Source organism: Ictalurus punctatus, chromosome 24 (genome assembly GCF_001660625.3).
Source record: "Ictalurus punctatus breed USDA103 chromosome 24, Coco_2.0, whole genome shotgun sequence".
Lineage (NCBI taxonomy): Eukaryota > Metazoa > Chordata > Actinopteri > Siluriformes > Ictaluridae > Ictalurus > Ictalurus punctatus.
Window position 1 is genome coordinate 1,605,198 of NC_030439.2, and position 24,109 is coordinate 1,629,306.

Below are 24,109 nucleotides of genomic sequence, written 5' to 3' on the forward strand. Positions count from 1 at the left end.
CAAGTTTATTTTTGCACCCATTTGACTGATTTACACCACATATATGTGAGCACTGTGACAAATCATATTATGATGTGTTAATGTTTGATCTTTTTCACAGGCACGAGAGGTTGACAGCAGATGGAGAACTGACAACGCATGACTGCACAGCTGTGCTCAGGGCCACGTGTGTGCGGCCACGACTCCGGTCCTGCATCAGGAAGCGGAAGAGGGACGATCTGGATGGGACTGAAGAGAGATTCTTCATCTCATCCGCGAGTGGAAGAATACACAATCCCTCCAATGACCTCCGACGGCTGCACATAAGGTAAGCTGACCATCACGATTCATTTCACACACACTATGTACGGCGTCTGAGGGTAGATGTGTTTTATATGTATATAAATAAATAAACATCAAATTAATATACGGTTTCGACTTGCACTTTAGGTATGGCGTCAGACCATGGGTGACCAGCCAGAGAGCACGCCGGGCCTTCGAGACAGCCACCAAGAGTCTGACTGACACAGAAGTATCTGGTGGCTGACTACGTAACACATTCGACTGCTACAGCGGAGAAACATTACCGCGTGAAGCAGGCTGACAACGCAGTGAGGGCTAGTCAGCTCCTGGATTCGCTGGCTGGTCAGTCAACGTAAGCATGTTATATATTTGTCGACACAATTAATAGAATCCACAATTTGTAAACAAATTATATCACACACACTTTGACCACTAGTCTTGTACTCTTCTCCTAAAAAAATCATTTTTACATTTTTTTTTTTATTTAGCACTGATCCTTCAGAAGGGGAATCCAGCCTGTAGCATTGCTCGCGGTGCCGCCCAGCAGAAAGCAGCCACGACAGATCTGCAAGATAAGACTCTGCGCGCTGAAATCTCAGCTAGCTTTCAGCGGAAGCTGTACGAGTGATTGTTTGAAGGCACAGATGAAACTGCACAAGCAGCATATTCACTGTATTCACAAGTATTTTTTTAAACTATATTTAAAGATATTTACCAAGTAACATGAAAGATTGTTAGTTAAGACTATACTTGACAACTTTGAACATGGCATGTTTTCTTGATGGCGCCCTTTGGCCCTCGTCTACTCAGTGAGGAAAAGGTCAGCAAGTGGAGGACCAACATACCCAGTGCAGCCCAGTTCGTGAAGAATGGAAGCCCCCTGGATCCATGGACACAGCAATGGACGCTAAACAAAGCCGGACACGCACCAGGACACAGAAGTGAAAGGACTTCTTGTGACAGAAGATGAAGGGCAAGGGCATTATTGCAACGTAAAGATTTCTGGCTGGCGAGGTGGTGTGTGACCATCACGGGCAGGTCATCACAGCCTCAGAGGGACACAGCGCTCACAGCACTGTAAGTGTGGAGGACGGTCTTCAGGTTTTTTTCAAGAACATGAATGGACAGGCTATGTGCATCTATCAAGACTCTAATATCATTGTGCCCTGCGAGGGACTGGCACCCTGTCCAGGGTGTACCCTGCCTTGTGCCCGATGCTTCCTGGGATAGGCTCCAGGTTCACCCGCAACCCTGAAAAGGAGTAAGCAGTTGAGGATGGATCTAATATCAGGTTTATAGTAGCACTTATCGAATATCGTAGCTACTATATTGTATCGAATATCATGAGTCTTAATTGGTCCCATTAGAGCACAGTGAAATTCTTTTCTTTGTCTCCCTTAAGGACCTTGCTCAAGGGTCCAACAGTTCCAGCTTGGCATTGCTGGGGCTTGAACCACCGACCTTCCCATCATAGCCTTAACCGCTATGCCACCAATGCCACATCGATAATAAACTTTGAGCACAGCTTGACAGTGTAAACTTAAATTCTTGTTATAAATTGTATTTATACACTCATGCACATACATTTTGTTTACAGAGGAATATTTACACACATTCACACATTTGTAACCACAGGAAGTCTAACCCCATTTCCTATGAAAGATTTTCTTTGAGCACCGTAATCAAACGCTTGTGTTTATTTGTGTTTCCTTCAGTGGATTTTCTCTGTATTTTGATCTTCAGAGTTCCTTATTGTACTCATGGTCTCATTTTGAAGGTTTGCTGAGCGCAACATTGTCCACTGCTTGCGGTGCAAGAAGCCGCAGAAGCATCTCGCTGGCCACCTGCTAGAGTGTGTATGAAAGACAGCACAGCAGAAGAAAGGCAAGCTGAGATCCAGAAGGCCAAGGTATCTTCCAGACGGTGGGTCTGGAGAAACAGGACCTGGGACTACCGCCAGCTTTGTTCTATCCTGCCCCACAGTCCGTGTGCTTCTTTACTGGTGGAAGAGTTTCAGAGGCGTGGGTTCTTTATCACCAACATGCCACAAGAGTCAGACATGGCTATGGACTCCGGTGATGCCGCCTCCTCACAACAGGGTTCGCCTTCTGATCAGAGGTAACTACAATAAGTAAAGTGTCCTATATTACAAATTCTGTATTATTACAAATGTTATCGTTCACTACTACAACGCTGAGTACGGTCTTTAATGACATCCATTTTGAACACAGAAAAAATGGAGACATATGATGAGTGTTCGCACACTGACACAGTACCAGGCCATTTTGGAGGTAGCCAGGATCGACTTCCTGATAATCTTTCGGAAGCTGGTCTCAAGCACAGAGGTCCTCTCGACAGAGGAGACCGGCTATCGCCGCTACTGCACGGCACTTTTGGTGTCGCGTCACTTTCAGTGCCCGGCAGCTGCGCAAGGCCTGACCGTGAGTGCATCTATTAACGGTCTAAATGACTTTTCTCCTTTAATATGCTGTGGTGGTTATTCGGAGATGTGGTCACTAACAAATTCTGCCTTTTCATTGTTTTTCGGGTGTCAGAGCGGGTCAACAGGAAGGAAGTTGACGACAGGGTGGTGATTGGCTTCGGCCGAGACGGAACGATGCAGCAGGCTGCCTGTTTTGCCTTTTAACTTTCCCCAACTTTCTTGTTATTTTAGTAACGAGGGGAGAAGTTGTTATTGCTTAAATGATGGTTTTGCTATTTGTAATTTACCTTACAACCTAAAAGAAAAAATAAAAACAAAACACTGCTTGTAAACCTGTTGATTTCGTCCTTGTCATCTGATGCATATTGTTTTGCTCTCTTTTGCAGGAGTTGTTGCAACCCAACCCTTTTCCAAGGGTGACATCGTGTGTGATGACCGTGGGAAGGTAATCACAGCGGCCCAGGGAAAAGTCATGATGCAGAATCTACAGGATGAAGCACCAGAGTACCTGGTTTTTCTTCAGGACCGGGCAGAGGCATCTCCGCATCGACGCCCAGACTTTTCCCTGTGAATGCCACCCCTGTGCAGACACTGTGGGCAGAAGACTGAAGCATTCATCCAAGCAAGCCGACCTGTGTTCTAAATAAAAACAGCTTTTTTTACTTAAATATACTTGCCTAAAAGGTTTTTTTTTTGGTATCAGTATCCTGCCTTCCTGACCAATCATTAATAAAGTTTATCTATATATTACAGGGTAAACTTAAATTCTTGTTATAAATAGCTCTCTCTCTCCCTCTCTCTATCTATCTCTCTCTAGCTGTCTCTCACTCTCTCGCTCTAGTTCTCTCTCTGTCTAGCTCTCTTTCTATCTATCTATCTATCTAGCTCTCTCTATCTTAATATTTAAATAAGAATGTATATCGATAAGATAAAATTGTGTTGAAACTTCGCGTGTGCGCGTGCACGCTACAGGAGATCAATAAAGGTACGTCTTATCTGAATCGTGCTCTTTATAACTTTATTCAACTTCTGAGCTCCTGCGGTTTCTCTGCCTCAGTTACTTCACTCGAGTTTATAATCGCTTTCAACCAAACGCTCTGTTGAACTTTCTGCCATGTTTTCTCTGTAAGGTGGAAGCTATAGGGTCCTGTCTTTCAAAAAAAACAAAAAACTGTCTTTCCCAAATCAGGGCACTGTTGTTTCTAATTAACAACAATAGCCACCTAATAATGTTTGATCAGATTTCCTTCAGTCTTTGTGTCTTTGACAAACCCAGGCCTACAACCTTTCTCATTAGAGATCTGCAGTGTCCCGTACACATTCTGTGCACCAGCCACGTTGTTGAAGATCATTGCTGTCAGTGAAATTGCTAACATAAAGTTCTCTGGGATCACAGTGTTGCAGCAAAGTGACTACAGTATTCCGCCATCGAGCAATACAATTTCACAAACCATGCCGTGTATTTTGGCGTGTGGGAGATGTTCCATACTGTTTATCTGCTGAGCAAACCCTATTTCTATTGGAGAGACCCTTCTGCTATTTGAGCAGAAATACCCCATGAGCCACACTGACTGCGTCTGCTCTTCCCCTGTCTCTTAGCCTGGGAACACAACTCTCATAGCACTGCTATACTAACAAGATTTAATGGGTTATTGTCAGATCAAATAATACGACGGGCTCAGATTTAGTATATGAACAGTCTGGGAGCTCCTCTACTATACTGTGCTTATGGGATCTATAACTTCTGGAACATTTCACAACTGTGTCTGGTCCAAGCTGCACTGCAATCATCTGGCAGTTCCTCCACTTGGTGAACATTTTATACAGAATTGTTAGTGTCAGGTTCTTCCTGCACAGATGAAATGTTTTCTTCAGAAGTGTGCATCTGTGGTACGCACAGCTGAGAGAGATCAGCGGTTGTAGGCAGCATTTTTCTGTAGATGTTGAACTGAGCTGCTAAACTGACCTGCGAGGTGAAACTGACCCAAAGGACAGAGCTGTAGTGCTGCATGAACTTGATGTGCTCTGGATGTTCCGGACAAACAAAAAGAGAAAAGAAAGGATTATATTTTCCAGCTGCAGTATTTCCAGAGGTGGGAAGTAACACTCTATATACAAAAACAATGTGATCTTAAGAGTAGGTTTAACTGGCCGTACTTATACTCTTACTCAAGTTCATTTTTAATTACAGAAATGTACCTTTACTTCTCTACACTCGGTGGTGCTCCTGCGTTATTGTTAAATAGTAATGAATGTATGTAGTTTTAATAATTAGTTTATATCTCGTATATTGAGGTCGCGGTTCTCGCCCTACGCTGCAGTGTCTGAATGCGAACGCAACAACCCTCACTTTTATAACGGCTCAGTCCTGGAAGATGATGACCGACGAAGCGAGCGCGTCGATACACACGTATATTCTCTAAACATTTAAAAAGCTGACATTGTAGTTAAAGATCTTATTAAAAACTGGGACAGAATCATTTAATCCAAAGGTCAGAGTATTGTGCACTGTGATGTATTCACTCTGTTTCAGGTCAGCAAGTCTAATGAGTGTGTTTGTAAACAGGTGGAAAAAAGGGAGGGAACACACAGCTGTAGTGTCAGGATGGCCGAGCGGTCTAAGGCGCCAGACTCAAGGTTCAGACCTTCTCCCTGGTTAAAGGAGGATTCTGGTCTCTAAATGGAGGCGTGGGTTCGAATCCCACTTCTGACAGGATTTTATTCCCTCTAAAAACCCCCATGTGTGAATATTAAATGAATGAAGTTAGGATTCTAAAATGTATTTTGTACGTATGCAGTAAATTAAAGATGAAGACACTCAACACTGGAGAAGTTTAAATGAGAGGGAACTTATTTATATGTGAGGTTCTGTGCTGAGTGTAGTAGTAGTTCAGAATGTAGCTTTCAGATAAATGCTGATAAATACACACATTAAGAGGAGTTGTGGATCTCCTCAGGATGTCATTTGTGTTTTTGAGGGTTGGAGATGATTTAATTCTTGGATGATCTCTGTGGAAATATGGATGAATAACATGACACTTGAACAGAACGTGTGGTTAAATGACTCTAGAGAACGGTATTATTATAAAATTGTTGTTTTTAGCCCCTTTAATGTCTGACTCTCTCCCCACCACTCTCTCTTCCACATCCGCCCCACATTCTCACTGTGAACAAAGTGATTTCATTTCATTCTGAATCGCATTTTAAATTGTGAATCGGCACCTAATGCAGGATTAACGTACAGATCCATCTGATCTTTACACAAGCACAAACTGCTGGTGGAGGGAAACTTAGAGCTCAATTTGAATTCTCCTCCACTGCACAGTTTCACACAACACACACATCCAGCTAAACATTTCACCCAGGATTAACAGCATAGCGCTAACAATACAAATACAGTAAAGACACCAGTCTTCAAAGCCTCAGTTTATTTACAGTGATTTAAATTCAGGAATAAAATGTAATAATCTAACTCATAGAGATCTACATTTACACATCATTCTGTGGTTTATTTGTTTCTGGAAGCCCTGAACTGAACATTGTGGGGAAAATGTACTATGGAGTTATTTGAACTTTATCACATTATTTTTATTTAATAATTCATTATTTCAACACAGTAGGTCGTTATTTTCACTTAAAAAATTTCATTTAATAACTTGGAATTTCAAGATATATTAATATTCCAGATATTATCTTATTATTTTGAGTTTTCACATTATTTTGATGTAATTGTTAAGGTGAGTCGAAATAATAATATAACACTTCAAAATAAATTCCACAATGAAGTGTTCAGTAAAAACAGACTTTCACAGAGAACATGAATCTTTTCATCAGCAATATTTCATTAATGAATTGGAATAAAACAATATCAGTTCTAACTGATCTGATTCACTCTTACAGAGCACTGAAGTGGGAGGATCTTTACAGGAGATTTATTACAACTAACTCTTATAAATGGCAGTAATTTATCAGTAAATGTGTGTGTGAAAGTGTGTATGTGTGTGTTAGTGAGAGGGTCAGAGAACGACAGCTTTCCTCTGTTCCAGTCCAGCTGCACTCTGATCCTCTGGAGATTCTGTGTTACTGAGAGGAGAGTGAATGACTGTGGTGTAGAACATGTTCTATATTTACCACCAAAATACCTCACACACCAGATTCCACTTCTGGAGAATATATTTCCCTTCCTCTGAGCAGATTCTGTCATCACACCCACAAACCACCATGTACAGTCTCCTACTTCAACGTCCCAGCAGTGTGTCCCTGAGTTAAAGACCTCAGAGCCCAGGATACACAAATAGCCATCAAATCTCTCTGGATTATCAGGAAGCTTCTGTTTCTCACCACTGAGTCTCACACTGGTCAGATCATCAGATACAATGAGTTTAGGATGAGCAGTGTTGGGGTCCAGAGTTACAGGTGCTGAAAACACACACACACACACACACACACACACACACACACACACACACACACACACACACACACACACACACACACACACACACACACATTGGAGCTAAGCTAACTTAAGCATTACGTTAGTATGGAACTAGCTAACATTAGCCTAATCCAAAGAGATGATAACTGTGATTACAATATTAATGAATAAACATATATAACCGGGTGTATTTAAATTACAAATGTAAACAATCTTTATAAGAATTATAAATCTAAAACTTTTGTAATCCATTTTTACACTCGCGCTTCAACCACTGAACAGTCTGACGCATCAGAAGCCTTTCAAAATAAAAGTTTCCTTATATTACATTACATCAGTTCAAAAGGTGACCACATATGTGTGTAATAATAATAATAATAATAATAATAATAATAATAATAACAACAACAACAATTCCAAAACATTACACAAAAGAAACATCACTATAAAGACCACTTTAATGAAATTAACAAAGGCAGAGAAACAGAAATAAATAAAGAAAGGAAGGAAGGAAGATTCTTACTGTATTGGACCGCGTCCTGCATCTTCTCCCAGACTCTGAACTTCAGGTTGTCCAGATGTTTTGCCACATGGATCAGTGTTCCTGAAAGCTCCTCTGGATGCTGCAGTGTGCACTGAGCTCTGCAAAAACATTCAGGAGTCAGTGCTGCTGTGGGTTTGGAGTCAGAAACACAGAGAACGAGAGAGACAGGAAGCACATCACTCACCTTCTCACTGTGGCCTCGTAGTTCTGTAAAACAACAAAGCAAATATCAGTGGATCTGATTGACATTTTTACACCACTGAAATGTGACGTTTCTGATGATGGAAAGAAGTTTTACTTTCTCACAGTATAAACACTGACTAAATGATCCTCACTTGTAAGAACGAGACGTCTTCGGCTCTCATCTCCTCTTCTACGCCTCTGATTGTGTCTGAAAGAGATGATATGTCTCTGCTCAGCTTCTCAATCTTCTCCTTCATCATCTGACTCTTCTGCTCCTCTTCCGCTCTCAGTGCAGCTATCCTGGCTGCCTCTTCATCTCGTAGAACCTGGTGAAGCTTCTCAAACTCCTCCTTAATCTGCCGCTCTGTGTGTTGGGCCTGAATCTGCAGTGAAGAGGAAATCAAATGAAATAGAACTGATTCTGCAGTGATGCAAAATATCATTCTAATATCAAACCCATCTTATTGATTCTAACCTTTATATGTTCTGCAGTCTGACTCCAGTGCAGTTTACAGTCTTTAAAGATCTTCAGTTTCTGCTGTAGGGGCTTCAGAGCAGTTTTCAGCTCCTCCTGAAACAAATCAACACACTGCATGGAGACTCTGTGTTTAGTAATAGCTGTATTCTCTCTTACAAGCACTCATTAGAGCTTTTCAAATGCACCAAGTACAGAAGAAACAATGAAAAGTGTAGACTTATAGGATGTGGGTTTATTGGTGTACACTGCTTTAGTCTAACATGGAAGATCTGCTCCTGTTTATACAGGAGACACTTCAGATGCTGAAAATCTGATGATGGAATAGCAGACTCACATTTGTTATTATTTACTAAATTTATCACAAGGCAATTATCATTTATTATTGAATTATTACACTGTGTTTATATTGAACCTGTAGATATTGATATGTAGAATAAACTCTTTTTTACATGTACCTTTTACAGGAACGTTTTATTTACCTTACAGTCTGTTAATGCCTCATCAATGGGGCAGAATTTATGGTTGGTGTGTATTTTTGAATCCCGACACACCACACACACCGGCTGTTGATCATCCAGACAGAAGAGTTTGAGTTTCTCACTGTGCAGACTGCAGACTGTTTCAGACGCTGATGAAGATCTCTGACTTCTCTCCTGTAAGAAAGTCTCACACAGGTTCTTTAAGGCCAGATTTCTGGGAGGATCCTCCATAGACGACTTCCTCCTACAAACAGGACATTCTCTGGATCCTTTGGTCTCCCAGAACTTCTGCAAACACACTTTACACACACTGTGACTGCAGCGCAGGAGAACAGGATCCGTGAAGATTTCACAGCACACAGGACAAGAGAAATCCTCCTCTGAAAACTTAGAAGCCATTTTATTCTGCTGCTGCTGTTGTTCTCTCCGGTCCGAATGTTCAGATTCACTTTCACTTTGATCAAAAGTAATCACACCCTGATTTCAGGTTTGTTTAAAGTTAATATACGACTTTGCAGGTCCAGTTAGTAATCACTTCCTTTCACAGAGCTGAAAATGAGACTCAGAATTCTCCATAAACCGAGAATAAAACTAAACTCACCAGAGCAGAACACTGCAAAAGGACTGCAGTCGTCTCGGACTCTGTACTTCCTTACTGGGAGGAGTTTTAGAGAGACAGGTATGACCTGTTCCACTCAACACTGACAGCAGAAACAGCAGATAAAGATCACTTCTGATAATTCATCGTGTCGACCCAGTCAATGTTTATATCAAGAAATTTAGAAGAGATATTAATACAGAATGTTAACTGTGTAAACAGCCAGAGAGCATTTATTTAGGTTCTGAGCTCGTATGGAAAAGTCTGTTCAAATTAATAACAATATATTGAAGTTTATTTCTGTTTACACTGGAATGAAGTTTTGTTTGTAGTCTATACATGTAGTCTATGTTTGATGTTTTTCTTATTGAGATTCGACAATATCTTAAAACCATCTTTATGACACAAAACAAAACTACTAACATATGCAAGACTTTTGATAGCACGTTCACCTCACACCTCCAGGGTTGAACATTTCACAGAATGTTTCCTATGGACTTGGCGATGCACTAGAAATCCATTAGGGTCTCCCCACACAGGTTCAAATCCTGCCGACTACGACTGAAATTTGACAAACTGTGAAGCATTTCCTAATCCGGGTATGTTTTTTCAAACAACAGGAGTCCCGTTACATCTGGCGTAAACCAAACACAGAATTCCACAAAAAGAACATCATACCTACAGTCAAGCATGGAGGTGGCACTTGTGGGGATGCTCTGCTGCTTCAGGGCCTCGGCAATAGTCAAGGAAAACATGAATTCTGCTCTCTATCAGAAAATCCTAAAGGAGAATCTCCAGTCTTCAATCCCTAAGTTGAAATACAAGCAGAACTGCATGATGCAGCAAGACAATGATCCAAAGCACAGGAGTAAGTCCACCTCTGAGATTAAAGTTTTGGAGTGGTCTAGTCAAAGTCCTGACTTGAACCAACTGAGATGCTGAGGCAGGACCTTAAACAGGCAGTTCATGCTCCAAAACCCTCCAATGTGTCTGAACCAAAGCACTTTTGCAAAGGAGAGTGGGCCAAAATTCCACCCGCTCCATATCTGACAACCTATTCATAAGAATTAAAAGCCATTATCTTAATGGTGTTTTCATTTAAAAAATTAATGTCAGAAGAGGGATTTGAACTCACGCTTCCATTTAGAGACCAGAATCCTCCTTTTACCAGGGAAAAGGTCTAAACCTTGAGTGTGGAGCCTTAGACCGCTCGGCCATCCTGACACTACAGACGTGTTTTTTGCCCTTATACCCACCTGTTTACAAGCACAATAAATACACACGCAGACCTGAAACAGAGGTAAATACATCACCGTGCACAGTGCTCTGATCTTTGGAGGAAAGGATTCTGTCTCAGTTTACTCTGGGGGACCCCAGGTATTTTCAGACACTGATGATTTTGGCACGCTCTGATACTGTTGTCAATTTGAACAAATGTAAGCACTATTTTCAAAGTCACATGACTTTTTAGTCTTCAGCACAAGTTCCCCTACAAAAATATCTAAGTAGGATGTGTTTCATGATGTACATTAAATATAAATACGGTGATTTATGTGACGAACCACTTCGGTCATTTGAGGTGATTCTGTTAAGTCTTGAGTATACATCAACCACAAACACTTTCATGTGCTCCGTTGATATGGACGATTAAATAGACATCTAAGAGTGCATGTGCCTATTGTTTTGGATCAAGAGTGGGCAGTGGGAGGGCTAATGGCTTTCTACACCGAATATGCAAAAGAAGTTGTTCACAGGTCAGCCCAGGTAACCTCATCAGGGTCATGGTCCCAACAGAAGCCTAGAACTTCTGAACTGATTCCCAGTGAAACATGTTCAGAAACGGAAAAAAAATCCTTTCAGGTTTCCCAGCAGAGGTTCGAATGCTGAAGAGTAGGTCTGAATTTCTGTTTGCCAGATGATGGGTGAAAACTAGTCATTGTAGACAATTCTGAACAGACGCACAGTGAAGCAGGTTTAGACATTGGCCCACGCAGAGACAGGTATTTTCAGTAGCTGTGGATGAGTGGTTAAGGGAAGCACTAGAAATCAATTGGGGTCTCCCCGCTGAACTTGAAGCACGTGTTAACTGCAGTGAACTTGAAATTTATTTCACAGAAATGTTGAGGGAGAATGCACACACTGTATGAGACTGTATTATCTCTTTGTCAGAGTAAATGAAGAGTCGGCCCAATTGCCTTCCACCTTTTTATTTGGTTAAAAGTAAACACACAACGCAGACAACAACATTTCTTAGGGAGTTTTTCCCTCGCCACCGGCTCGCTCAATTCGGATAAATTCACACATTTAAAATCCGTATCCCGTGGCTTATGTTTCTGTAAAGCTGCTTTGAGACAATGTCCATTCTAAAAAGCGCTATACAAATAAAATTGAATTAAACTGAACTGAACAACCAATTACCCTCACATCAGGGTGTGTTGGTCAGGTGTCCACATACTTTTGGCCACACAGTGCCCTTTTCACATTATCTCAGGGGTTCCCAAATTAGGGGTCATGACCCCATGTGGGGTTAATTGGTTTACATGGTTTAGTTTGGGAAGCCCTAAGATCATGTGTAAGGGGCATCTATGTTGGATGTAACTATGTAGCTAGAAATAAGTATGAATTAATTTGATAATCAACCTGTACCACATCTGTTCCCAAAGGTATTGTCTGATAAACAAACATGATTGTTTTCATGAAATTGAAAGACATTATATGTTTTGACTAACTTTGTCTTGCATTTGTTCAGGTGTTAAGGTGGTAAAGAAAAAGAAATGGGAGACCAGTGAAGTGAAAGCAGTTGAAAAACATCTGTACAGGTTCATCAAAACTTGCACAGTGCCAGGAAAAAAACATGGTGAGGCCTGTATTAAAGCTGAGCTGTTGCACTGAAAGGCAGGGATCGGTTGTCCGGTAAGTGCCGAGAGCATTAAGGAGTTCTTACGGAATACCAAATGGCAAAAGGACGTTGTAGTAGAAGAGCACTTCACAGATCTGAAGCAGTTTATCCATGATGTCAAACATTTTAGAAGGGAAGGAGCTTTTACTGACACTGAGATCTATCGTCTGAAGAAATTCATGACTAAAGTCAGCAGAGAAACTCCTGATGATGACCAGTAGAGTGTTTGGTGTGTTTTATATTAGAATGGGTTTTATCATCTGCTTGTTTTATCTACACCTTGTTCTTATGACTGGGATTCGTATTGCAAGTGTAAACGTTAACGGGGCAAGAGAACACGAAAAACGTGCAAAACTATGAGTTACTAAAGCAGAAGCGTATTGATGTAGCGATGTTGCAGGAAACACATAGTAATGTCAACAATGCTACTATCTGGATGAAGGAGTGCGGTGCGCTGGCAATTTTAAGTCACAATACATCAGTTAGTGGTGGGGTTGCCCTACTGTTTGCTCGCAATTTTACTCCCAGTTCTTATACAGTAGATGAGGTTTTAAATGGGAGGCTTTTAAAAGTAAGAGCTATCTATGAGAATGAGAGCTTTGTTTTTATTTGTGTGTACGCTCCCACCAGTGCAGTGGAGAGAATGGTTTTCTTAGATAAACTAGACAAGGTCATTGCTGACTGCAACACTGCCGATATTTTAATTCTGGGTGGGGATTTTAACTGCACAACAGATAACTTGGACAGGAACCACACAGAACCTCATGTGGCCTCCCGTAAGCGCCTGTGGGAGACGATGGAGGCTCACGAACTGATTGATATTTGGAGAAATTTAAATAGAAACCAGAGGCAGTACACGTGGGCCCACTCCATAGACAACACATTCTCCCTGGCAAGACTAGATCGCTTTTATGGTTTTAAACATCAGCTGACACTTTTTACTAAATGTTTTATTGTTCCAGTAGGCCTCTCTGATCACAGCATGGTGCAGTGTATCGTCAGTAAAGAAAATGTAAAACCAAAAAGTGCTTACTGGCATTTTAATACTGCACTTTTAGAGGATACTAATTTTAGAGAATCTTTTATTTATTTCTGGAATGTTTTTAAATATGAAAAGATGGCTTTTAGTTCTATACAACAGTGGTGGGATGTGGCCAAAGCTCAAATTAAAGCATTTTGTCAACAGTACACTCTTAATGTCACGAGAGACATTGTCAGATCTCTGAAAGCTTTGGAGACTGGAATAGTGGAACTCCAGTGTTTGGAGACCGCAGGAGATCGAGGGCAGATTGAAGCCCTCAAAAGTAAAAAAGCTATAATGAATGACCTGTTGGGCATCACAGCACAGGGGGCGCTGGTCCGCTCATGCTTTAAAAGCATGAATGAGATGGATGCTCCTTCTAAGTTCTTTTTTGGTCTAGATTCATACATGCTGTGCGAACAGAATCAGGAGATCTTCTGTCAGATCCCGCTGAAACTCGCAAGCAGACAGTTAGCTTCTACTCGAAGCTGTACAGCAGTGAGCAGTCAGGGGCACAGACAGTAGAAGAGAGCTTCCTTAAAGACCTGCCAAAACTTTCAGAGCATGTGGCCAGCGATCTAGACATAGAGCTAACTCTAGCAGAGCTCTATGAAGCTCTCCAAGGGATGGAGAATGGAAGGACGCAGGCATAGACGGTCTCCCTGTAGAGTTCTACAAAGCCTTCTGGGCAGTTGTAGGGCAGGATGTGGTAGAAGTGTTGCTAGGCAGTGTGAAGGGAGATGAACTCCCATTGAGCTGCAGGAGAGCCGTCCTGACCCTACTGCCGAAAAAGGGAGACCTGACGCATTTGAAGAACTGGTGCCCGGTCTCACTGTTGTGCACTGACTACAAACTGCTCTCAAAAGCGCTAGCTTCAAGACTGACTAAGGTAATGGAGCAAATCACTCACCTTGACCAGACGTACTGTGTACCCGGCAGGTCTATACTTGATAATATACATTTAATTTGTGACATTTTGGACGTCTCCAGGCTATTGGGATTAAAGACTGGCCTTATTTTTCAAGATCAGGAAAAGGCTTTTGACCGGGTTGAACATGAATACTTGTGGAAGGTGCTGGAAACCTTTGGTTTCAAACCCAGGTTTCATAGCCATGATCAAGACTTTGTAGAGTGAAATTGCAAGTGTATTGAAGGTTAATGGTGGTTTGTGTGCCCCTTTTAGAGTCTACAGAGGTATTAGACAAGGCTGTTCTCTGTCAGGCATGCTGTACACCCTAGCGTTTGAACCTCTTTTATGTAAACTGAGAGATCAACTTTCTGGTTTTAAGATATCTCACTCCAGCGCTTCTCTGTGTCTCTCAGCATATGCAGATGACCGAGTCGTAATGCTGGGAGCACAGACTGATGTGAATATTTTAACTGATGTTTTAAAAGATTTTGAGAGTTTATCATCTGCCAAGGTCAACTGGGCCAAAAGTAAAGCCATTTTAGTTGGAGAGTGGGGTGGTGGGCAGCCCACATTACCAGCTGGTTTGGTGTGGAAAAAGGGTGGTTTTAAGTACTTGGGTGTTTATGTGGGCAGCACTGAGATTTTAACTAAAAATTGGGAAGGTGTCTTTGAGAAGGTGAAGGGCAGACTGAGCAGGTGGAAGTGGCTGGTCCCAAAAATGTCTTACAGGAGACGAATGCTGATCATCAACAACCTGGCAGCATCAAGCCTGTGGCAGAAGCTGGCATGTGTGGATCCGCCACCAAACCTGCTCTCGAACATCCAGGCCCTGCTAGTGGACGACTTCTGGGACAGACTACACTGGATCCCTCAAAGTGTCCTTCACCTGCCCAAGAAGGGGGGTCGCAGGGGCTGGTCCACGTAGGCAGCAGAACTGCAACGTTTAGACTCCAGTTCATCCAGAGACTCCTCACTGGACCCAGGAGTTTGGTATGGAGAGCAGCAGCCTATAGGCTGTTATAGAGAGTAGGAGGACTGGGGTTGGACAGAACTTTGTTTTTAATGGACACAAGAACACTAGACTTTGCTGGATTACCAGTTTTTTTTTATCGTGGGCTTTTTAAAATATGGAACCTTTTTAAAAAACAAACCAAGGGGTGCAGAACACCACACTGGCTGCTGGAGGAACCCCTGGTTCATGGTGGGCAATTTAACATCTCTGGTGTGACCACTCCTTCATTATCTAGGGTTCTGGTCTCCTCAGGAATTGTGACACTCCGGCAGCTGTACTTCTTTTTGATACTTCATTTCATTCTCTGTGTTTGTCTTACAACTGCTGTTGGTGCTGTTCCACTCAGTTTCACACAAAAAACCTCAAAATAATCCTTTTTAAAACATTTGTTATCCTCAAATAAAATGATTTAGGTGCCAGAAATGAAACCTTTTACACTGATTTTTAAAACTTGCTAGTCCAGTGATACAAGCCACTCCAGTAATAAAGTATTACACACACCTAAAGGCAGATAGAGATCTGCATTAGTTGGGGATGCTCCGATTAGGATTTTTGCAGCCGATACAGATTACCGATTTTTTGTGATCATGATCGGCCATTAGACTAAGGTGCTGACTAAGTCATGAAGTAGAGTTTCCTTTACTGTATGCTTTGGATCGTTGTCCTGCTGGAAGTCCACTCACGTCTCATCATCATCCTGGTGGATGACAGCAGATTCTTCTCAAGAATCTCCCAGTAAAGGGCTCCATTCATCGTTCCTTCAATTAGATGAAGTCTGACAGTACCATGTGATGAAAAACAGCCCCACACCATGATGCCTCCACCTCCAAACTTCACTGTTAGTATAATGTTTTAATGTGCAGTGCCATTTCTTCTCCAAACATGGTGTGTAGTATGACAGCCAAAAAGTAAAATTTTGCTCTCCTCTGACCAGGCCAGTTGTAGCAAACTCTAAACGAGCCTTGAAATGCCTTTTCTTTAGTAATGGAGTCTTGTGAGCGTGAGCAGTGCAGTGCATTACCTATTGTTTTCTCTGTGACAATAGTACGTGCTGCCTCCAAGTGTTTCTGGAGCTCTTTCCGATTGATCCAATACGTATTTCCTCATATAATCACTCTTTACAACCATGTTGAGCAGAAAGGCATCTCGGCATGCACAAAACATTTGAACCTTGAGGTGGATGAGCTAGCAGGTAGCAGGTCACATCAGGTTCCACTCCTGTGAGTCTGTGTATGACGGCCTCAAATTCCTCTCACTCCAAATACCTATGGACCCAAGTGTGCGTGCGTGCGTGTGTGCATGCATGTGTGTGTATGTATACTGGGTGTCCCAAAAATCTCCATACATAGGGGACTATGTAGGCCAGCAGCATGCCAGTTGTGCCTTCGTAAGTGGATGTTCGTGGACGTCACTTTCTCGGTTGGTCTGCAACACTTCCAGTCTTTTTGAATTGGCAACAGTGTCGTGTATGATGTGCTTGTCATGTGTCCTGTTACAGTCCATCACAACCTTGCGACAGCTTCGTGATCCAGCCATGAGAATGATTTCAATATGTTCATCTTTTGTCAAAGGCATTCTTATAAACTGTCTGAAAAAAAATCTAATATTTTTATATATATATATATATATATATATATATATATATATATATATATATATATATATATATATATATATAAGTATGAAAAATCTGGAAGACATTTTGCTAAAAAGTGTTAATTTCCCTTATGTGTGCAGACTTTTGGGACACCATGTATATATCTCTTGTTAGCACATGTCCAGCTTCCTAACTGACACCTGTTTGTCCTAAATTGTCAAATGTTTCAGAGCGAGCCAGAGATTGAGTATTATTTACCTGAGTTGCAAGCCCCACACACCAGTGTTGCAAACAAACCTTGGACTGAAGGAAATCCTCAGACACAGAGGCTACAATCTGGTGAGATGGAGCACCTTTAGTTTAGAGAGCTATCAAAAACTGTATTTTCCTCTATAAGATCAATGCTTCTACATACACATAACTGACTCTGTCTTCTGGCATGACTGTAACTTGAAAGAGACCATGGATTCTGTTGTTTATTTAAAACAATGGCCACCCCCTGCCTTCTAGGAGAGCGATTGCATGGAGAGAGAAATGAGCTTAAAGCTGAGAGCAAGGGAAAACACAGCAGTCAGCATGTTGAGGACACGGTTGCAGAGCACGACTTCCTGGGCTGCATGTCAAGGTTAGAGGGCCCAGATTCAGTCACATTAAGATATTATAAACAGTTTGATGGTTAATCACGTGAAGAGTTTTTTTTTTAAATGTTTAGATTTTAATTAGTTTATATATGGCAGTTGTGATTTTGCTCTTTCCCTCTTGCAGGCGTTCAGGTCTGCCACGTTGGATCTTGGCTACATGTCTCCTGTTGTCAATCATGGTGATGCTGTGGCTGAGCTGTGCCAGCCTGGTAACAGCACCTGAGCAACATGTAAAGACTCAGGTACCTATTCATAGGAACAAACCTATTATTCTGGCAAGATCCTAATCCTAATTGGAACACTTTTTTTTTGTCTTGCACAGTATGATTTTATGTGCATACTTCTAAAGTCCCCAAATGCTTTTTGATACTTTAATATACTGATAATCAAGCAATGTTTATGCTGACACAAAGACCTGATAGAGACCAGAACATGTAATCTTGTATCTTACCTGCAACTATTTTACTGCTCATTGTGAAAATTGTGTTTAGGAGTGTGTGGAGAATTTCAAATCATTGTCACTTTCTTTCTTTTTTTTTTTTGAAATATGCACAAAGTGCCTTTAAATGTCTAGGTTAATAATCTTATGAATGTGAATACTTATGGAAGCCACTGTGTAAAACTATTGTGTTGTTGTTATTACTGTTTTTTGAAGATGATATATGTTTAATTTGTTTTATGCATTCAGACTATACTTTTCAGATAAATTCCGATAAAAGAAAACATTTAACAGGAGGTGTTGGTGTTGGTTACTGGTCACTTAACTGACTTTTTGTTTTGGCACGGCCAACTTGACATTAAACTATGTGTAACATGGCCTCATCCGAAGAGCACATATCTGAGACATGCATCGAGACCTACATCTTTTTTTTAGTGTTTGCCTTGTTTGGAATTACACTATGAAGTCTATTTTCATTGGTCTGTTTTCTTTTGCAGTTGAGCATCAATGGAGATAAGGAGTTCCTAGACTACATGCCAAAAGTCAACCCCTACCATCTGACTTCAGTGATTGCTGTAGCAGTTGGTCATCATGATGAAGAAAAAGAGGCAGGGCCTCTGCCAGTCAAAGTTGACCTGAACAAAACCTCACTATAAAACCATTATAACGTGTGTAATCTGTTAGTATTTCTGTCCCTCAAATAGAGGAAGAAATCATCACATTTAAGTTTTTTTAAAATAAAAATGCATGGTTTATTTATTCTTATTGATATTCCTATATATAGGAACAGGTTACACACAGTGAAGCCATTGAGTAATAAGTAATATTGATATAGGTGTTTATTGTGTTCACTAGACAGTGCTGCTTTCAAAAACATTAAGAACATGATTAACCAAGCTGTGATTGTAGCACTTAAGGGATTTGGGATGCTAGGATGTTCTTTGAACTAGAATGTCTGTAACGCAGCCAAGGTACTCCTTACTACAGTGAGCAAAAGACAAACATTGACAGCATCATTTTCAATTTGATTAGTTATGTTTGAATAGAGATTTTGACACTTGATTTTGCCACAACAGGAGACAGGCCCTACTCATGGAATAATCATGTGTACATACATGTAGTTATTTATTTATCTCCATCACTAATGTATATCACTTATGTATAAGATCTTATTGTACTTTATCTCTCATTTAGATGCTAATAGATAAGATGCTGTGATTAAGTGGTATTTACAGAAAGCTTCTAATAAGATTGAGTGATACCTAGGTAAAGTAAGAATGTAAATATCTCTTTTATTCTTAAGATTGTCGAATGGGATGATTCTCCTACTTCTGCTTAGTGCTAGGGTTTGACAAATAGATCATATGTTACCAGCCGTAGAGCTCACTAGCCTCATGGCTCTTCTAGTGCTGATTGTGTTTCTTTTACCCATGTGGTCCTAATTGCAGTGCATGCTAATATGTTTTGAGACCTATCTGCCTACCCACTTATGGCAATAGACTAATATATGCTGTTAATATTTGTGTTCATAGCTTAATGTTGAAGAGGCAATGCAATTATAAAATACAGATGAGTTAAGTAAATAAATATCACAAAGATGTTAACTGCTTTTTAGGTACACGATTGTTGCATGACCAAATCCATAGTACATAATGAACATATTTTTTCCACATAATTATCTGGCTGTTAGAAATTTGTTTGATCTACAGGATTTGCTTCAGAACTCATTAGTTATTTATTATTAATACAGATTTTCTCTGTGTCCGCATGTCATGAAGTACACAAAACAGTATAAGAAAAGAGAGAGAATATACTAGTTTATTGAAATTCTCAGTTTTCCTTTGCCATTTTCAAAGGCAGCCACAAAGAGGGTGCTATCTCTTACAGTTTAACCATAGCATTTATGTATTTGACTTTTCTGGTTTTTCAGCTAAATCAGCAGCCAGACTGAACATGAATAACATTTGCATGGATAAAAGTCAATTCATTAATCAAGTAGCTATATAGTGCCACATCTCTCTCTTTGTGTCACAATCTTTAATACTAACTGCCTCAAGTATGATATTTAAGCGATTAATTTAAGGCAATGCGTGCTATGTTTCAGGGTAATATTGCCGCGAATTATAAACAACTCTAATCACATCCTTTCTTCTATTATTTTTTTTATTTTTTCATACATTCTGGTTTGTTACATGTGACTGTGCCCCCTAGTGAACACATTTATGTACATGCAAGTATGATGGCATGCATTTGTGTGAATTTTATAACATTTGTAAAAACTTAGCTTATATATCAATTGGCTATTGGCTATTAATAAATCCAAGCATTTATGCTAATTATTTAATATCAGTCAAGATTTTATTTTTATTTTTATTTATGCCTGTAGCATGGAGCCACCCCATCTACCAACATACACTAGTGGGTTTTGTTGCAACATTTTGTTTTACCTGCTAGGATTTTCTTATTAGCAATGTTGACACCTCTGCACAAACAGCAAATTCACTAAGAGGAAGTAAAATGTTTGATAGTTATTTATAAATGTAATAAACTGTCAACTTGGCAATAAGCTGTGACTATACATGCAAGTATACAGTATAATCCAGCATCAGTGGTGATAAGGACTTTCCCTTAGCCCACATGGGCCCATGAGAATTTCTTCTTTGGCAGATGGTTTGCTACGTAGTCTTGGCCCTTCACCAACTCTGGACTGCCGGTTCACAACCTGCAAGAAGCTCAAACTTTATATAGGCTGTCTTTACCCATGGGCCCATCATTGCCCATTAAAACTGTGCAGTGTACATATCTTCCTCTTCTCCACTAAAATGACTGCAGTCATTACAAAAGTATATTGTCAACGACTTACATGAATTAATGTGTTTCGGAACAATACATTTATTATCAATAATAAAGATCAATGTTAAACTTCCAATAGTGCATAACAACTATTAAATACAATTAACAAAAACCATCATCAAATGCTGTGGTTGGGACTTTTTGGTGCAGAGCACATTTCTAAGGAAGTGCCAAAATTGTTTTAAAATGGTCGTGGTTGCAACTTCTGCAATGATAAACATATAGAGAGAACAATTGCCCGTGGGTAGTATGGTGGTGCAGCAGGTTGTTTTGGCCCCCTCTTTGTAATTTTTGTGTTTCTTCTTTCTCTGTTTATTGTGTGTTCATGCCATTTCAGGTTTTCAAGTTGCAGTCCATTTCTGGTCCATGCCTGTGCTCCAGTCCACCACTTCCAGTGTTCCCTGTGGCTTATTACTCCCCATCACTGCATAGCTACTTAAGGCATTGGCAGAATGGACTCACACTCACTCTGATAACTTGCTGCCTGTTGCCTTTTTTTACTTTACTGATTGTTTGACTTGCTTGTGAACTTCTTTGTGCGTGCTAATTTCTTGACTCAGGTTTGTGTTCTTTCCCTTAGGCTTAGTTTATTAGGAGTTCAATGTCCAAAGTCTCCATGCATAGGGGAAATTAACACTTTTGAGCAAAATGTAACTTCATTTACAGACCATCCTCTACATGAAATGCCATTTCTTTGTAAACCCACTAGTGTTGAAGTTGTGTTAATATATCTGGTGCTATGCATGTAATTTCATGTCCATCACAACCTTGCAGTAGCTTCCCAATCCAGCCAAGGATTTCAACATGTTCTTTTATCAAAGGCATTCTTACAGGCTATCTGAAAAAATATATAATATAAACCATATAAAGTATGAAAAGTTTTGGAAGATATTTTTATTTAAAAAATGTTAATTTCCCCCAATTATGGGACACCCTGTTCATAGCTGTTGGAATATTTTGCATATATTAAGTTTCTTTTGTTGCAGCTCCAGTGTCTCTGGTTCAATCCTTAGCTTGGGCTTCTGTCTGTGCCGAGTTTCACATGTTCTCCCGTTGTTTACCTAAGTAAACAACTCCTGGTTTATTGGTTTCCAGAGTCTTTAAAGGTAAAATAAAATGAAAAACACACAGAAAACACAAGAATGAAAAGGAAGGTATTTAGCAGATGTTGGAAGACTGCCAGTGACTCAGCTGTTTTCACATCTAGAGAGAGTTCACTAGAATCCATCACCAGGCTTGGGGAGTAATGATAATGATAATGAGTCTTTATTGGCCACATATACATATGCACAGTGAAATTCTTCACAAACCCCAGCATGTCAGGAAGCTGGGGTCAGAATGCAGGGTCAGCCATGATACAGCGCCACTGGAGCAGAGAGGGTTAAGGGTTGTAATCCTTAACAGTTGCGTCAAAAAACAAAGTAATCAGATTACAGGTATGTTTTGTAAAAAAAAAAAAGAAAAAGAAAAAAAAAAGGAAATACTATCAGGATTACACTTTTTTCATTTAAAACCACATAAATTAATCTTTTAACATGATATACAGTATAGACAAGTGATTGATTATAGTTCTGGTTTTCTCTTGCCAGCCGTGGCTCAAATGAGCAACTTCTTGCTACATGGGCAAATAAATTTAAAAAAGAGGAAAAAGTCCCCTTTTTCCTGGACATGTCCTCTTTTTGGGACCTTAAAATTTTTTAGAAAAAGTACCGGATTCGACTTTAGTTTCATCATGATGTGCTTATGGTCTAATACTGCATCGTGTGTGTGCATGTTTGCAAGCTTTAACAATCTCTGTAATTCCAACCTTCTTGCTCACCAACTATTGGCCAAATTCCTGCCTCCCAACCATTAGCCTGCTCTCAGCGAATGCACAAAGGCGAAGCGCTGTTGGCATCAATCACTTGCTTGGCAGCAAATGACTGTTTGTTTGTCCTGAGTCAAAACAATGCCCATGGCCATATAAGGACATTTTTAATTTCATGTTATCACATGGTTTGTATTACATGGCCATTCAAATGTGTAAATGATGGCAGAAAACACCAAAAAAGGTGTTCTCAGAATATGGTCACCCTAACTTTTGTGATGTAATGTTACCCGCATCAGGTACAGTGATCTTTTATTTCTTTATTTATTTTATTAAAACAAATTCAAACATTGAACATGTTTTTAAGCTTAAAATACATTTACATTTATTCATTTAGCAGTCGGTTTTATCCAAAGCGACTTACAAATGAGAAAATACAAGCAAAGTGATATCAAGCAGAGAACAATACAAGTAGTTAAGTAGCTACCATACAAGATCCATTAATTGAGTTCCAGAAGAAGCAAAGTGTGCAAAGTAGAGATGTGAGAGCCAGAGTAAGTTTTTATTAATTTTTTTTTTTAATTTAGGGGTTGGTTAGGTGTTCACGGAAGAGGTGGGTCTTTAGCTGTTTCTTGAAGATAGTGACAGATTCTGCTGTCGAGTTTCAGGTTGGAAGTTCATTCCACCACAGAGGAACAGTTAGTTTGAAGGTTCTTGAAAGAGACCTTAAGTCACACTGAGTAGGCACTACTCAGTGTCAATTGTTGATTGATCACTGATAGCGTGAGGGAACATAAGCCTTCAGGAGAGAGTTGAGGTAGGAGGGTGCTGTTCCAGACAAGGTCTTGTAGGTCAGCATCAAGGCCTTGAATTTGATACGGGCGGCTACAGGATAATAAGCTATAAATAAAAGTATTGTAGATCATATTGCATTTCTCTTGCCTTCATTTACATATGTGACCTTGAAGTAATCCAAAAGTAATCAGATTACATTAATTTCATATTGTGATACTCATTACATTTTTTATTAAGTAATTTGTAACTGTAACAGAATACATTTTTAAAGTAACCCTCCCAAACCAGTCTACCACCAGGTGCCAGAACAGAGAAATGTCTTGATGCATGCCTTCCTTGTACCCTGAGAGATGGTAGGATCAGTTGAGCAGTACTAGAGGATCGGAGGGAGGGTGGTGCAGTGTGGGTTGTGATAAGTGCTTTAAGGTAAGTGGGAGCTGGTCCACTTTTTTTTGGCAAGCATCAGTGTTTTAAATCTGATGTGGGCAGCTAGAGGAAGCCAGTGGAGCGAGTGTAGGTTTGTGGTGGTGTGGGAGAAATTGGGAAGGTTGAAAACAAGTCATACAGCTGCATTCTGGAGCAGCTGCAGAGTGTGAACAGAGCGCAGAGGCAGACCTGCCAGGAGCGAGTTGCAGTAATCCCGTCTCAAAATGACAAGGGAGAGAACAACTTAGGACTGAACAAGCACCT

At 40.4% G+C, this 24,109-nt stretch overlaps 2 protein-coding genes, 1 long non-coding RNA gene and 1 other non-coding gene across 7 annotated transcripts in view; 3 read left to right on the plus strand and 1 right to left on the minus strand.

Moving 5' to 3' along the window:
* Positions 1-12: 12 nt before the first annotated feature.
* LOC128628747 (uncharacterized) lies at positions 13-3,881 on the plus strand. Of its 4 annotated transcripts, none has more exons than XR_008393366.1 (6): positions 13-307; positions 430-634; positions 771-1,359; positions 2,060-2,400; positions 2,514-2,723; positions 2,838-3,881. It is a non-coding gene; the product is annotated as an uncharacterized LOC128628747 (long non-coding RNA). The 4 variants fall into 4 exon arrangements; XR_008393364.1 differs by having other exon boundaries at positions 771-954; positions 1,093-1,359; positions 2,514-3,881; XR_008393363.1 differs by having other exon boundaries at positions 2,514-3,881.
* A 1,443-nt stretch (positions 3,882-5,324) lies between these two features.
* On the plus strand, positions 5,325-5,438 carry trnal-caa (transfer RNA leucine (anticodon CAA)). The gene is made up of 2 exons: positions 5,325-5,362; positions 5,393-5,438. It is a non-coding gene; the product is annotated as a tRNA-Leu (tRNA).
* Positions 5,439-6,138: 700 nt separating this feature from the next.
* LOC128629044 (E3 ubiquitin-protein ligase TRIM35) overlaps positions 6,139-24,109 on the minus strand; it is a 328,938-nt gene continuing 310,967 nt past the window's right edge. Inside the window, exons 2-7 of the mRNA XM_053675142.1 lie at positions 8,848-9,860; positions 8,366-8,461; positions 8,043-8,273; positions 7,892-7,914; positions 7,687-7,805; positions 6,139-7,144 (exon numbers count right to left, since the gene is read on the minus strand). Of these exons, the coding sequence (XP_053531117.1) occupies positions 6,600-7,144; positions 7,687-7,805; positions 7,892-7,914; positions 8,043-8,273; positions 8,366-8,461; positions 8,848-9,246 (1,413 nt within the window). The 5' untranslated portion in view covers positions 9,247-9,860 and the 3' untranslated portion in view covers positions 6,139-6,599. The remainder of the gene's footprint in view (positions 7,145-7,686; positions 7,806-7,891; positions 7,915-8,042; positions 8,274-8,365; positions 8,462-8,847; positions 9,861-24,109) is intronic.
* Positions 17,084-20,308, plus strand: LOC128629036 (transmembrane protein 59-like). Its single transcript, XM_053675132.1, has 4 exons — positions 17,084-17,223; positions 17,395-17,509; positions 17,650-17,767; positions 18,462-20,308. Exons 1-4 carry the CDS (start codon positions 17,106-17,108, stop codon positions 18,618-18,620), a joined length of 510 nt encoding a protein of 169 aa, XP_053531107.1. The 5' UTR covers positions 17,084-17,105; the 3' UTR covers positions 18,621-20,308.

Coding starts and splice junctions, on each gene's coding strand:
- LOC128629036 (XM_053675132.1), top strand. CDS start 17,106: ATGTTTCAGAGCGAGCCAGAGATTGAGTATTATTTACCTGAGTTGCAA. Junction 17,224..17,394: donor GACACAGAGGCTACAATCTG/GTGAGATGGAGC, acceptor CCTGCCTTCTAG/GAGAGCGATTGCATGGAGAG. Junction 17,510..17,649: donor TTCCTGGGCTGCATGTCAAG/GTTAGAGGGCCC, acceptor TCCCTCTTGCAG/GCGTTCAGGTCTGCCACGTT.